Source organism: Podarcis bocagei (genome assembly GCF_964188305.1).
Source record: "Podarcis bocagei genome assembly, chromosome: 1".
In the NCBI taxonomy this organism is placed as follows: domain Eukaryota; kingdom Metazoa; phylum Chordata; class Lepidosauria; order Squamata; family Lacertidae; genus Podarcis; species Podarcis bocagei.
Window position 1 is genome coordinate 87,679,963 of NC_138125.1, and position 14,753 is coordinate 87,694,715.

Here is a 14,753-nt window from a genome sequence, read left to right on the forward strand (position 1 = left end):
AGCAAGCATACCCTGCCAAGAAAGTAGCTTTGCACAGAACCAGAATTGATTGGTTGAATGGAGAAAGGGGTGCAGAGGCCTGGAGGCTGCATCGGCTCCTGGGACTGGTTACTTATTCAGATGCTTTGGACACAGATTCCCTCTCATTGCTGGTTGCTTATTAGCATTTTCCAGCCTGCGGGCAGCTCTGATGGATGGAGCACAGCATCGGCCTCCTCTCACTGCAGAGCCAAGGCCAACAACCCTTCTGCGGCTACAGCTCCACTCTGATCCCTTCCGCTACCCTTTCCCCCATGTCAGAGCAGCTAGCGGCTTTGGAACAGAAAAGTTACACAGCCTCCAGATCCCAGGAACAGGGATGGGTGGCCTCTCCTTCTCTTCCATGTTGCAAAGTAGCAGAGCATGTGGGTTAACAGATTGGTCTGTCCTTGGGAAAACCCCACAATAGGTAGAGGGATTTGGCTTAGGAGGTAAAACTAGACTGGGGTAGGAATTGTGGGGAGTCTACTTGTATATACACCTCTAAGTCATTATCTTGCCAAAGAACAGCATACAAGTGTGACCACCTCTCCCTGACTGTACAGTCAATATGACTTGCTTGTGTGAATGAAGTCATCGTAGAAGACAGACCTTGCATATCACACAAGGCTGAATGAATTGTTTCCAGGCAAGAGACTTCACATGTTCTGAGTATCACCAAGGACTGAATAACCAATGATGTACATTTACATGTGTGAACAAGCTCGGAGATGTACAAATGACCATATGGGTGTTCAAAGTAAAATTGTTTATGGAAAAGGGGAGATACATTCCCATCTTCTCACCTTAGAGCAACAGGGTGACTCACAAATCATTGGTTCTAAAATCCACATGGATTTCCAGGCAGTCTATGGGCTCCAGGATGAGCGCAAGCAATGAAGAGTCCTGTGGCATGCTGAAGACATATTGTGGCATAAGAAATTTTTGTGGTCTGCCTTCATCGGATGCATGCATTGCTCCATGCCACACAACTGATGAACCAGATATTGTGCTGCAACAATTTTTTTAAGTCTGTAAACCAGCATTTATCATTTTTGCTACAACACCCCAAACACAGCGAGCCTTCAGGAATATGTCAGCATTAGGACAAGACAAGATGGTGACCTTGAACCAGTCACTCTCTTGTAACCTAACCTACATCACAGGGTTGCCATGAAGATACAACGGGTTGGGAAGACTGAGAGAACCACCTATGTTGCCATGAGCTCCTTGGAAGGAAGGAGGAATAGATAATAAAGAATCAAATCCACAACTCAGTAATAGAATATCTGCTTTGCATTCAGAAGGTCTCAGGTTCAATCCCCAGCAACTCCATATGGGGTTGGGAGAGTCCCCTTGCTTGAAACCCTGGAGAGCTGCTGCCAATCAGTGTAGGCAATACTGAGTTAGAAGAACCAAGTCTCTGACTTGGTACAAGACAGCTTCCTATGTTGCTAAGCAAACATCAAATTGGATGGGATATGGAGATGTCATCTGCAACAGACGCAGAAACCACTCTGTGCTGGCTTTGGGGCTAGCAAGGGAACTCTAGAGAAGAGGCGGTGCAGCCAGCATGACAAAGCAGTGTGGCAATGATAGCTCCTTAAGCCATCAGAGGACAGTACATTTGCTAAGGATGCAATTTGCACTGGGGGTGAAGAGTAAAAGATGGTGGAGAGGCAAGAGGGCTCAAGAAAGGGAGGATGACCCTTGTATGCAAAGGCAGCCCCCAACCCCACCTGTTCCCTCTGTGAGATGCCAAAATGCATGGGTTGCCAACAAGTCCAAATGCTTGCCACGGGTCACATAAATCCAGCCACTTGTTTAACAAAGCAGAAATTGCCTCTGCCCACTCTTACATCCTTCTGGGATTTGTTCTCTCCTCAGGCGGACCCATGTTCCTTCTGCTGGCAGGAAGCAGGCTATCCTCCCTCTCTCCCCCTCTGCCACCTACTTCCCAACTACAAGCCACCAACACTAGCGGGACTGCCTGGGACTGCCTGCAGCCTCCTTTTCTCACTTCTCTCCATTGTGCGGGCTGGGGTTAGGGAAATGGATTGCACGGCTGCCTCTGAACAGTGGTGGCCGGGGAGCTGCACCAATGGGCAGGCAGGAGGTGGCAGGTGGAGGGGGAGGCAGCGCAGGGAACTCATTTACCCAGAGTAAAAATAGGCTGGAAAATGTGACATTTATTAAGTACGATTGTGGAGTAAAGGTCATCGCCAGCCCCAGCACCGAGACGGGGTGCCACTGATTATACAGCTGGGGAACGAGGCGGCAAAGCCAGGCTGAGCAACAGCAATTTGGGGGAGGGGGTGGTGTGTGTGTGAGAGAGAGAGAGAGAGAGAGAGAGAGAGAGAGAGAGAGAGAGAGAGAGAGAGAGAGAACACATGTGTTCTTTTGTGCTTTGAGCCCACAGTCCACCAGGCAGGGATCCCTGCTGTGTAGAGCCAGGGATGCCTTAGGATCAACATCTGCCTACACTCTTTGACCCTAGCTCATTCTCACCTCTAAACGCCCTGAGTTCCAGGCAAGGAACCACTTTGGAGAAGCTGAAGCAAAGCAGTTTAGTGGAGGAAGCACCCTCACATCCACAAAGCCCTCTGAAAATGTGGACCTGCAGGAAAGTCCTCTATTAGGCAGCACTTTTTAATCAGCCCTTCCTGCTCTCCCCACGCTATCTCATCCACACATCGTCCTCTAATTCTTTGGATAATTTGCAAGACACAACTGCAGCATTTTGATTGTCTGCACACCCACGTCACCTTTCCCTCCACAAACACACACACACACACACACACACAACTCCAATCTCCCTACGGGTGGCTACAGCTCAGAGACCCTGCTATTCCCATGGAGAGTTGCCTTCCAAATGCCCCACAAATTCCCCAGGACTGAAGAAAAGAGACTTGATCAGATGGGAAACAGAAACAACAACCAATACTTAGGAACCTTCCCCAGGATGCTCCCCCCAAAAAAAAACCAGGATGATGAGATTGACAGCAAGGGATTTAAAATAATAAGAAATAGAGAAGGAGGAGGAGAAGAAGAAGAAGAAGAACCAAAAAACACACCACCTTTGACATCGATTCCAATTTTTTAGAAATGCATTAGCCTCCCCTACAAGTGCTGGAAGAGGACCCCCTGCAGAGCAGGTGCCAGCTGGGTAATTGTTCTTCTGAGTGTGCACACTGGTGTGCCTGAGCATATCCCCCTCCTGTGGATCTGCACAAGCTTCCATTGCCCCCCTCCTCAGAGCGAAGCCCCTCCCAATCATTTCCTTCTGCCCTCCCTTCATGACCTCTCCATCAACTGCACCTCTTATCCTTGAAAAGCTCTTTGCACCTTGCACCCCTTTACATAAACATATGCGAGAAAGGGCCCAAAATTTTAGGGCCGGCATTGATGGGAAGCTGCAGACCGCCCTGTAAATAGGGGGCTGTCCCTGGGAGCCCTAGAATAGGACCCCCTCTGCTTATGGACAATGGGGTCCAGATCCACTCACAACAGCCAAGGTAGGGCAAACTGAGCCACAAAGCATCAGGTCCAGCCCAAGTGGCTGGTTAGGGGCTGCTACTGAGCCTGATGAGTGCCGAAGGAGTTAAGTGCCCATCCCATTTTTGCCCAGAGGCACCTGCCGGTGACCCCTCCATGCCTCCTCCCCCTGCACAGATACTGGGGAAGGAAAGGGGCTGAAGCAGAACCTGCCAATCCCTCCCTCCCTCCCTCCCACCCTGCTCAGCTAGTGCAAGGGAAGGACAACGCTGCTGGGGAATCTCCTGTCCAGCAGAGGACAAAGAGCCAATTGATTTTCCCTGCACAATTCAAGTGATGGAAGGGGGGGGGGCTGTTCTTGAGCCTAAGGTACAGGGTTCACACACACACATATTCAGCGGCCATCACTGCAGGGAAGGTGGTGGAGGAGCAAGACATTTCCTGTGTACATAGCCCACTCACCAAGGAAAGTCCTCCCACCCACCCCAGCTCCCACAGAGCAGAGGGTGCCCAGGAGTTGGGGCCGGTGCGGGGAGAGGGAGGCTCGCTGCTGCGGCTCAGCAAACGGCCCACCAAGATTTACTACGCTGGCCGGGCTTTACTGCACACGAGATGCTTACGCTGGGGAATCTTCCCGGCGGCCCCTTAATTTGCCGTCCCATAAAGAATGTGGATTTGTGACGCTAAATAGAGGGAGATCATTTACCGAGCGCGGCTCTTACTTACAGGATCTTTAAAGGGGATTCATCATGCGATGCAACGACGCGAGCGGCAGGCAGCTCAGCAGCCGAGGCAAGGGAGAGCAGCCACAGCGAGGGTAGTAGGCGCTGGCGGCAGCTCCTTCCAAAGGAGAACGGTGACTATGTTTGCCTCCTCAGGGGCCCTTCCGAAACACACGGGCACTTAGTCCCTAATTTCTACACACCCACCCCACCCCACCCACGCCCCATTTCCCTTCGTTTTTGTGGATTCCTCAGAATCCAGAGCTGCAGCTGCTGAAACTGGTTAAAATCAGAGATCAGGAATATCCCGCGCTACTAACAAAACCGGCCCAAAAGTGAAGATTTACCGTAGGTCCTGTTCCCCCACCCCGCTGCCCTTCAAGTGTGCTGCCCCCAAGGGGCCATCGCGGGATATCCCTCCTGAAACCATGCGCATCAAAGCAATGACTCTGGCACTGGGTGCCCACTGGAGGGGCATCCCCCATCCATCATCCATCCATAAGCACAGAATTTAAGTCCTGGGCCAGAATTTAGCATGCTGGGGGGGGGGAAGGAATAAAAGCTTCCATTTAACAATAAAAAAGCAAGTTTCTAGCCCTCCATGAGACAAAAATCTTGTTTGAAAATGTAGGCAATTTCTGGTTAAATTCTGGGGTCCATGACAACTTATGTGGGAGAATTGTGACTGGATTTTCCAGCATTTATTTATTTGCATTTGTTTGCTTGCTTCCTTGATTTTTACTAAAATGCAGTCACAGGGGACTGCCAGTTCCTTCAGCGGTGGGAAGGGAGGTGCTTAACCCTTCCTTGCTGCATCATTTTTTTTGCGGAAAAATCCTTTCTTCCTGAACTGCTGTTTGTCCTGCGTTTTCCCTTAATGGAGCAAACAGCAGCTGGAGGAGGGGGCAGGTGCGGATCAAGAAAACAACACAGGGGAGGGGAATATTAAACACCCCCATCCTGCTGCTCCAAAGAAAAGCCCTCTGTAGCTACATTCCAGTAACGGCAGCAGCAAAAAGGTTACAAAGTCAAGAGGTGTGCAGTATTACTTAGAGCAGGATTTCCAGGGGTTACAGCTTCATTTGTCCAATATTTACAGACTGCAGAATATTCTCAGTGTTGATTTTGAGCAAAAAAATTGAACTGTGAGTGCAGCACAGACCCACAAAACTTAGAGAGTCTCTTGGCATTCTGACACAGCCTGCAAGGGGTTCATGCGGCCAAGGACAGCAGACAACCCCTGTCAACTGTGGGGCAGGTTTTGCATAGGGCCCAGGGGAGGTGTGGTGTGCTTCTGGGTCCTGAGCCGTGTATCTGCTCTGGGTCTGCCATAGCAGACATGCACCCCCATAGAAGTGTTTGGGACAAGAGAGTACATCTGTGGCAGGCCCTGGCAAGGAAGATGTTCTTTAGATCCACTTGGCGTGTGTGCTCATGCATGGCCCTATCTTCTCTATTCTCAGCCTCACCTTCTAAGCTTCTCCCTGCCCTGCACCACCCCCCCCGCCCCTCCGCACACAGTGATCAGAAGGCGAAGCAGCCTCCAATGTCCGCAGGAGAGAAGCAGCTCATTTCCAGAGTCATTATGGTCTGAAAAGGGTCCCATCAGGTATTCCGCCCGCTCAGCACATTTATTTCCCCAAACCACAGCGGGGATTTGTGATTTTCAGACTCAATATTAGAGCAAGCGCGGGGCCAGCTCATTCCACCCGGCGGGAAGCCTCCCTGATAGTGCAGGCACAGCCATGCCAGAAAAAGTGCCATGAAGAGGAAGGTGGAGTGGTTGCTGTGCCACCCTGGCCAGGACCGTGACAGTGCCACCATGGGCACCAAGCTGGGGGCACAGTCTGCTTGGAAATGGGGAAAGAACGGCATCTCTAAGGATACAAAAGACAAAATCTTGGAACCACCAAGTGTAGCCAGCACTGCCCAGGGAGCTCCCATCTTCTCCAAGCACCTGGAGAGCTTGTGGCAAGCTTGCGGGAACCTGCAAACCCCCAGAGACTGTTGGACTCCAGCTCTCCTCCACCCCAGAAAGCTGGGCCAATGGTCAGGGATGATGGGAGTCCAACACCTGGAGGGCCACAGGTTCCCCATCCCAGACTTACAGTTTTCCCCACATAACTTACAGGGTTATCCCCTCTTCCTTGTCTCAAGCTACTCTAGCAAGAGAAAAAGAATTGCCCAGACCAGAAGTGGGCATTTCCTTCAGTGCCTGATCTGCTCATCTCCATGCCTCTCTTTTTCCTCATATGTCTTGCATACAGCGGTATTCCCTGCCTGCATCTTACCTGATGCACCTGGTGTCCCATCACCCATGCTCTAGAGCTGTTCACAGGCCACAAAATCTGCTCTTTGGGGAAGGGCCACAGCTCACTGGCAGAGCATCCGCTTTGCACACAAAAGGTCCCACATACAATCTCAGGCATCTCCAGGTAGGGCTGGGAAAGAATTCCTCTCTGAAACCCTGGAGAACCGCTGCCAGTCAGTGTAGACAATACTAAGCTGGGCAGAACAAGTGTCTCAACTTGATATAAGGCAGTTTCCAATATTATTGTACTTTCTCCCACAGTGAAACTTGAGGCACAAACTCAACCTCAGCATAAGCATGGGTACCAGCAATGCATTCATTCCAACCAGTGCTTGACAGAATGGCCTAGAGAGCGCAGGAAAGGCACAATGAGTACTCACCACTGTGAAGTTCCCCGCAGAGCAGTTCTCGCCGCTGAAGCTGCAGTTCTTGAGCATGTCCTCAAGCTGGTGCCCAGTGCGGTTGACAATATCGGCCATGTCAGGGTCGGGGTAGAGCAGGTCAGAGGCCTTGTGTCCATCACGGTCCTTGGGCGGCAGCCCAGTCATGTTGGCCAGGTGGAAGATGTCAGCGTCAGTAAGGGCCGAGTGGCGGAAGCGGTTGATGTTGCAGATGGTCACAGCCGGGAATATCATCTTCTGGGTCGCCTCCTCGTCCAGGGTGGTGACGTGCGGGTGCTCCAGGTAGAAGAGCGCCGACCGGGCCGCCTGGTACAGGAAGAAGGCCAGAGAGGCCACAAATGCGAGCGCCCAGAGGGCCTGCCGGACCCCCAGCTGCCCTGGGCGGCAAATGTGGCCCAGGCCGTGCAAGGTGCTGGCCCCGGCAAAGGCGGCCAGGTCACGGTGGTGTGGCTGGCTGGGCTCCTCTAGCAAGCTCTCCTTGTCCCCTTCCTCTTTCGCCGCCTGCTTCTCATCCTCCTCTGCAAATTTGATTTTGCAGACAATCTCAATCGGCATCTGTGCTGAGGCACCAGGCAGCACGCTACCCCCCCAGCGAGGGGAGGCAGCGGGAGCCTGGGGTGCCCGGCACCGGCCGCTCTCCCCTGGCTGCTGCAGGACGCCCCTAAATTAGTCAGCCCAGCTGAGGAGGTGAAGCAGGACCGGGGAGCCTGGCCCAGCCTCTTGGGAGCTCCCGGACGGAGGGCTCTGCCTCGGTGCCTTGTCTCACTAGTGATCTCCTGGTGCTTCCGTCCGCTTATCTGCACAAGCCCAGCTGTCAGAGCTGCCCGCCGCTGCCGCCGCTCCCTGTGCCGCTGTGTGTGCCGCTGCCGCTCCTCTGCACACCCGGTTAAGACCCCACCAGATACAGGCAGCATTTAGGCATCGTGTGCTAATAAAATCCAGGGGATACTTAATAATTCAAGGCATGTCAACATTATTTCATCCTCAAATAAAAAAAAAAGGGGGAGAAGGAGGGAGGAAGGAAGAAGCGGGGGAAGCTCACGAAAGACAGGCAAGCGGCAAGGAGGAAGGAAGGAAGGAAGAGCCGGGCAGCGGGAGCCTCTTCGCTCTCTGGAGCCACCACTCCAAAGTGATGCTGGAGCCACTTGTTTGAATCGCTCGCAAGCTGGCAAAGTCTGTGCCAAGGAAAGGAGGCAGCACAAGGCAGCCTCTGCTGGGGTTGCTGCTGCTCAAGGCTGCTCAAGCTCTTCAGGCAGGGCAGGTTCTCTCTCTCTCACTCTCTCTCTCTGTCTGCCTGCCTGCCACCCACTTCCTCCAAGTGAGTACCCCTTGCTAGTGCCCAAGGCAGCTGCCCATTGACAGCTCCCCGCCTAATTCCTACCTTCCTCCATCTCCGCTGATCTGAAAAACTGCTCGCTAAAGATGCAAAAGGAAAGCAAGGAAAACGAGAGAGGGGAGGAAAAAGTTGAGAGAGGGAAGAAGACGACTGCGTTCCTCCCGCGTCGTCGGCTGGTGCTCGGGTCCAACGGGCAGCGACGGCACAACAACCCCCTACACGCACACGCTCTCACACGCAATACACCCCCCCCCCGCCCGCAGGCTCCAGGGCTGACTAATTGGAGAAGGAGCGGCCAACGAGGGGGAGCGGAAACGAGGAGACGCCCCCTCCTCCCATCGATCCCGCTCCCCACGGAACAAACAAGAGGCAAAAAGTGAAAGGCTTATTGATCGGAGGGAGGGAGGGAGCGCAGCTGCTGGGGATTAGGGCAGGAGCAGGCGTGCGGGGCGCGGGGGTGCGGGGTGGGGAGGAGCGGGTCCGGGTGTGTGTGTGCTTTCTGGAGGAAAATGAAGGCTGCGCAGCCGGGACCGCGGCACTGCCCAGACCCAACCTGCAGCGCAGCCGCTTTCCCTGCACCATTGATTCTCTTCAGTCCCGTTTGCTTAGGAGGCAGTTCTAATTGCTTTTGCAAAAGGGTCTGTTTGCCGCCGCCGCCTCCTCCCCGCCCCTGCCTGGCCAAGTGGAATCAGGGCCAGGGAAAACCCCCACCGGCAACTGCAGCTGGCGCGGGACCAGGGAGGCCGGGAAGAGGAGGAAGAGGAGGCGGCCTGGGGGTGCCCAGTAGGGAGAGGGGCCGAGACTCCGAGGGGAGGGCGGGGAGCAGTGCGGCCTAGCGGGTAGGGCGGCGGCCAGGACAGACAGACGCGCCAACTCTGCCCAGTTGTGAAGCGCCGGCAGCCCAGGACTCCGGAGAGCCTCAAGCCAGCAAAGTTCTCGCCGGCAAGCCGAACCCCCCGCGCTGCGCTCGCCGCGAAGCCGCCCTCTTGCGGAGCCAGGCCAGCGGCCCACTTCGCTCCGCCGGTAGCTCTCCGCGGCTTCTGGCAGCTGCTCAGCTAGGGAGATCCGGGAGTTGCGCCCGGAGACCCTTCTGCACGCCAAGCGTGCACCTGTGGGGAGGTGATCCCCAACCCCCCCCCTCCAGCTTGGCTGGGGCAAGACCCGTGTCCGACTTCCCTGAGAATGGGATGTTGCTGTTGTTGTTTTTTTGGGGGGGGGGCGAGCAGCAGCGGAAAGCGCGCCTTGCGAGGAGACAGGAACCGTGCGGACTCTCGCGGTGGGAAGCCCCGCGGCCCTGCCAGCCCCGCCCCGAGGCTCAGCCGGTCACAGCGACCTTCACTCCGCCCGGCCGGTGCCAGCGGGCTAATCCGGACCGAGGAGCGCCACGCTCACACGCCTTCGATCCCTGCAATCGACTGGCACGGAATACACACGTCCCTCCCGCGGGTCAATACGGAAGGACAGGTCTCTCCTGGCTGAGCAGCGGGCGCTGATCGATGCCCAGGGCGGAAGGCCAAGGTGGCTGCAGGCCAGCGGGAGGAGGAGGAGAGGGCGACGGGGGACGGGGACGGAAACCACCGAGGCAGGGGAAAGGGGGCATAAATGGGGGGGGGGACCATCATATTAATAACGGGAGAAGGCGGGGGTCCTAAATCAATGGGGTGGGGCGGAAGGGCGACCCCGTCTACCTTCTTCAGGAAGCACCGTCCCCTCTGCCCGGACTGCTCAAGTTTATTTCTTGGAGGCCGCATTCAGACATGCAGAAAGAGTCTGGTTCAGAGGCGGGGAGCAGGCGGTGTCCCTTCTCTGGCCTCCCCAGCTCCGAATCCCTTAATGCCGATGAGTTAACCCTTACCACTCTTTAATCACGCTGCCTTATCACAACCGTGTTAAACAATGCATTTCTTCCATCCGTTCAACGTTTGCGAAAATTCTAGTCAGTGAGTGCCAAGTACGGTGTCAGGAGGTGATAGAGGCGATTAATCAATGCAGAGACGGAAGAAAGACAAAGATTCGGGTGAGGGTTACATCCACTGCTAGGATTCTGCCTGGAAATCAGTGGAGGGGTAGACGGGAGGAACGGGTGATGCCGACTCCTTTACATGCTGCTCTCTTCCCACCCCCGCCCCTAATTCTCCCTTCCTTCTTTGGAGCCCACATTCATTTATTCATTATATTTCTATGCTGCTTTTCAATCAGATGGGTCACAAAGCAGCTAACAAACAATAAATAATAACATAATAAACATCACAATTATAACTTAAGCCATATAAAATAATTAACAAATCATCAGTTAAACAATTACAAATCAGTAGAACAATCACCTTCTATTTACCAAACAACTAAAAAAATAGGGTAAGCAGCACAACCACAAGAAAAGTCATATTATAAAATTCACAAAGCATTACAGCACTCATAACCCACAAAACAATAACTACAACATAAACTAACAACCCAAAACAAACTAAATACTGTTTGTGTCTGTTTAAGACTGCTGGTCTAGACTGAGGGTCCAGACTCTGCACAAGCCCAAATTTTAATTTTGCTGTTAATACACTTATTTTGTTCATAAACAGTTCTGTACAAAAAAAGCTATTTTAAAAATACAGGGAATGTGCTTTCAGCAACAACTGGCGGGAAAAGGCAGGCTACATCTTTTCTTTTGGGCTGATGGAAGCAAAATGGAAGTAGGGGGTGAGACAATAGATGGCAAAATGTCACCACACATGTAAAAAAAACCCCAAAACACCCACCCACACTATGTGCTTCAGTGGCTCCTCCTTCCATCAGATTATACAGGGACTGGGAAAATCCAAATTTAGCAGGGAGAAGTGCAGGCTGCCACTTAGGGTTCATCCGCACATCCATTTGTCCAACTGAATCCTATGCCTTTGCCCCACCGCTTTCCCCTAGAAAGCCTGCTCTTTAGTGCTGAATTATTATTATTATTATTATTATTATTATTATTATTATTATTATTATTATATTTTTTGAATTTATATACCACCCTATACCTGAAGGTCTCAGGGTGATTCACAGAAAAGATCACAATATATAAAATCAAAATAAAAACAATAACACCCCCTGGATCTTGCCAGCAAAAGGGCTTACTGTTCCCTGCTGACCGAGCATCCCATAGCAAGAGGAGGCAGTATCCTCAAATAGGCATTGTGAAGCATAAACATGCCCCACTTTAGTAACAGTTGTGCCTTACCATTTCCCAGAGTTTGAGAGTGATGAAGTAGGCAAGCCAGTAGCAGGTGAAAAGGCATGCAGGTGGCAGATAAAGATTTTTATTTTATTTTTATTTTAAGGAAACATTAAGTAACCCAGCTTTAAGCCTGACAAGGTAGTAACTCTGCTCCCCCTGTGCTGACTCAGGCAGAGCTGCTCCCCTGGGTGACATCCTTGCCCCATCATGACTGTGGGCAGGTGGCAGCAGCAATGAATTAGAAACCACCCTGGGAGCTTGCTGGTCCCTGGATCCTGGCCCCATCCTGGCTGAAGCTGGCACAACGTCCCTTTCCCAGGTCCCTCTTCTGCCCTGGTTCAGACCATGCCAGCTGCATGCTCAGCCCCATGCCTAAAGGGGCTGAAATCTGGGAGTTATCATTAATTTTGATCTAATTGAAGGCAATGTGGCTGCAGAGCCCAGCTGGTCGAAGCATGAGTCTCTCTGCTTCATGCCAAGCAGAGCCTCCTGAACCTGCGGCAGAGAGAGAGAGAGAGAAAGTGAGAGAGAGAGAAGGGTTGGTTGGTGCCCCTCCTGTAGTGCTTGTTATCACAGGCAGGTCAGGCTCTCAATGAGGGCGGCAGGCAGCACTGCTTTGGGGAGATCCGGGATGACAAGATGTCCAGTCTAATTATACATGTGCCGCCAGAGGGGCTGGTGCAGCCATCATGGCTGGTTCCTCTGCAGGCTGTTCAACTCTTTGCACTGAGAAGCCTAAGAGGAAGGAGCATGGGATGGCAGGCAGGCGGGTGCATAGCTGGGTGGGCAGCAGAGAGGGCAAGGGGGGGGAAAGCACCCAATACATCCAGGCCCCATGCAACGTTAGTCAGGCAATGGGGTTTCTCTTTTTTAAAAACACCAAAAACTCACATACACCAGGCAAACATTACTAGACAAACAGCACAGCTACTCTTCCAAAGAATGTGGATACAATCAAAGTGTCCTGCCCAGCATGATTCAGTGCAAAATAAAAATGGGGAGGGAATATGCATTGGCTAAGCTGCCTGGGAAGTTGTGGATTTGGTTTCACAATTTGCAAATTCCAATTCAGGATGATGGATGCTTCACAAATAATGATCAGAGCACTTAGCATGTATATAATAATTTTTAAATCTTCAAAACGGCTCACATATATGAATCTCAGTAATTCTTACAAGAGTCCTGGTAAAGAAGTCTTGGCCAAACATATTTAATGGAGTGGGGGAACTAGGGTCAATTCCAGCCTGGACATTTCCATCTAACATACATATCTATAGGGCACGAAGGATTTTTAAAACAGTAGAGTGTGAGTGTGTAGATAGGTAGGTAGGTAAGTAGGTAGGTAGATAGATATCTCACATACTGTGGGTGTCCTCTTGTACTCCATCCTTTCTTCAGCCTTGCCTATTTACCTCCATCCAAGTTAACTCACCAACAAAAATCCAGTCCGTACAGAGGAAAACGGAACCGGCCCAGGGCTTCACCTATGCCAGAATGCAACCCAAGAATCTGCTTCCAATACTAGAGCTGACTCTACAATAAAATTGCCTCTGGGCATACACAGGGTGCATTTCTGTCATCACTGAGCAACAACAGCTTACTTACTCCCTACACACTTAAAGAAAAATAGTGTCTGCTTACTAAGGAACTAGGGACGCGGGTGGCGCTGTGGGTTAAACCACAGGGCCCAGGACTTGCTGATCAGAAGGTCGCCAGTTCGAATCCCCGCAACGGGGTGAGCTCCCGTTGCTCGGTCCCTGCTCCTGCCAACCTAGCAGTTTGAAAGCACCTCAAAGTGCAAGTAGATAAATAGGTACCGTTCCAGCAGAAAGGTAAACAGCATTTCCGTGCGCTGCTCTGGTTCGCCAGAAGCGGCTTAGTCATGCTGACAACATGACCTGGAAGCTGTATGCCGGCTCCCTCGGCCAATAAAGCGAGATGAGCGCCGCAACCCCAGAGTCGGCCACGACTGGACAAAATGGTAGGGGGTCCCTTTACCTTTACCTTTACCTTTACCTTTACCTTTACTAAGGAACTGCTTAGGTTTATAGAATCATTACCAGAGAGTAGTCCTTGACACCTGTTTGAAACTAAGATATCTGAAGGACTTCACAATCCCACATGTTTCTCTTTGTGCCTTCAGTGTCAGAGGATCTTCTCTGTGTGGCATGAGACAGGGCCTCTTCAGTTATCGTGCTATGGTTCTTCTAATTTTCTTCTGCGGTGGGCCCACCTGGCCCAGTCATCACTAACTTGGCTCTTTAAGGATGCTTTTGGATGCTGACACTATGTTTTTAAAGTTATGATGGTGGTGGTGATGTTGTTCGAAACTGTTTTACTAGATACTGTTGTATTGCTCTATTATTTCTTGCTTGCATCTACAAGCTGCATGAGGAGGAGGTCATTTGGGATCAAAAGTGCATGGCATGAAATAAGGTAAGTACATAAATAAGTCCACCAATTCTTTAAAGATAATTACATCTCCTGCATGGACCCAGAACTCAGCATAACTCTAAAACAACACTGGCTAGATGTTCATTTGAATTTTATCATCCACACATCCTGAGGATGTGTCTCCAGATCTTCTCTGGAAAACTTGTTCCCAGGTCTTTCAACAGGTGCAAAGTTTATTCTAGTGTGTGCTAAATGTAAGAGCTTATCCACACTTACCTTTCCTTCACTCTTTCAAGGAAAGGTCCTCACTCAAAAGCTCAGTGTCCAAATGTGACATCTTTTGTCCCAGAGTTTTCCCCGTGGAAACCCGCTCTTTAAAGCTCAGTCGGAGCAAACAAAAAACTGTGGAAAACCCAAATTGACATTTACTCTGAGTGCTAAAGAGCAGGTTTTTGTGAGGAAAGCTCTGGGGCAAAAAGAACAACAACAAAAACACTCAGACAAGGAACTTTTAAGCATGGATTTGTGTTTGGAAAGAATGGGGCAAAAGTAAGTTTGGATAAGCCCTAAGTCTCCCTGCAGTTTCCAATCAATAGGCTTTATGGGTAGACTCGAACATTTGCAAACCTTTTATTAGCTGACGACATATTGCTCAGTGTTTTTATGTTTAAAATTGCTAAACTGCACCTTCATCCACACACATGAATTACAGGGCAATGTACATAAAAAGACAAATAACCATACAATATTGAAACAAGCAATAAATATCATAACCACATAATTAACTGTTTAAAAGTAAAAAGCCTGAAACTATTTAACCAACTAACATGGTGCAGTAGACTGGGGTAGCTGTGATGGTTGAGGC

General features: G+C 51.2%; 1 protein-coding gene across 3 annotated transcripts in view; it reads right to left on the reverse strand.

Moving 5' to 3' along the window:
- The window catches only part of ASIC4 (acid sensing ion channel subunit family member 4), a 232,915-nt gene that overhangs the window by 92,581 nt on the left and 125,581 nt on the right, over positions 1-14,753 (reverse strand). The window contains exon 1 of one of the 3 annotated variants that reach the window (XM_081171435.1): positions 6,927-8,633. The exons of the other annotated variants lie outside the window; for them this stretch is intronic. Within the exon in view, the coding sequence (XP_081027561.1) occupies positions 6,927-7,502 (576 nt within the window). The 5' untranslated portion in view covers positions 7,503-8,633. Of the gene's footprint in view, positions 1-6,926; positions 8,634-14,753 lie in introns of those variants that run through there. 3 annotated transcript variants of the gene reach the window in all.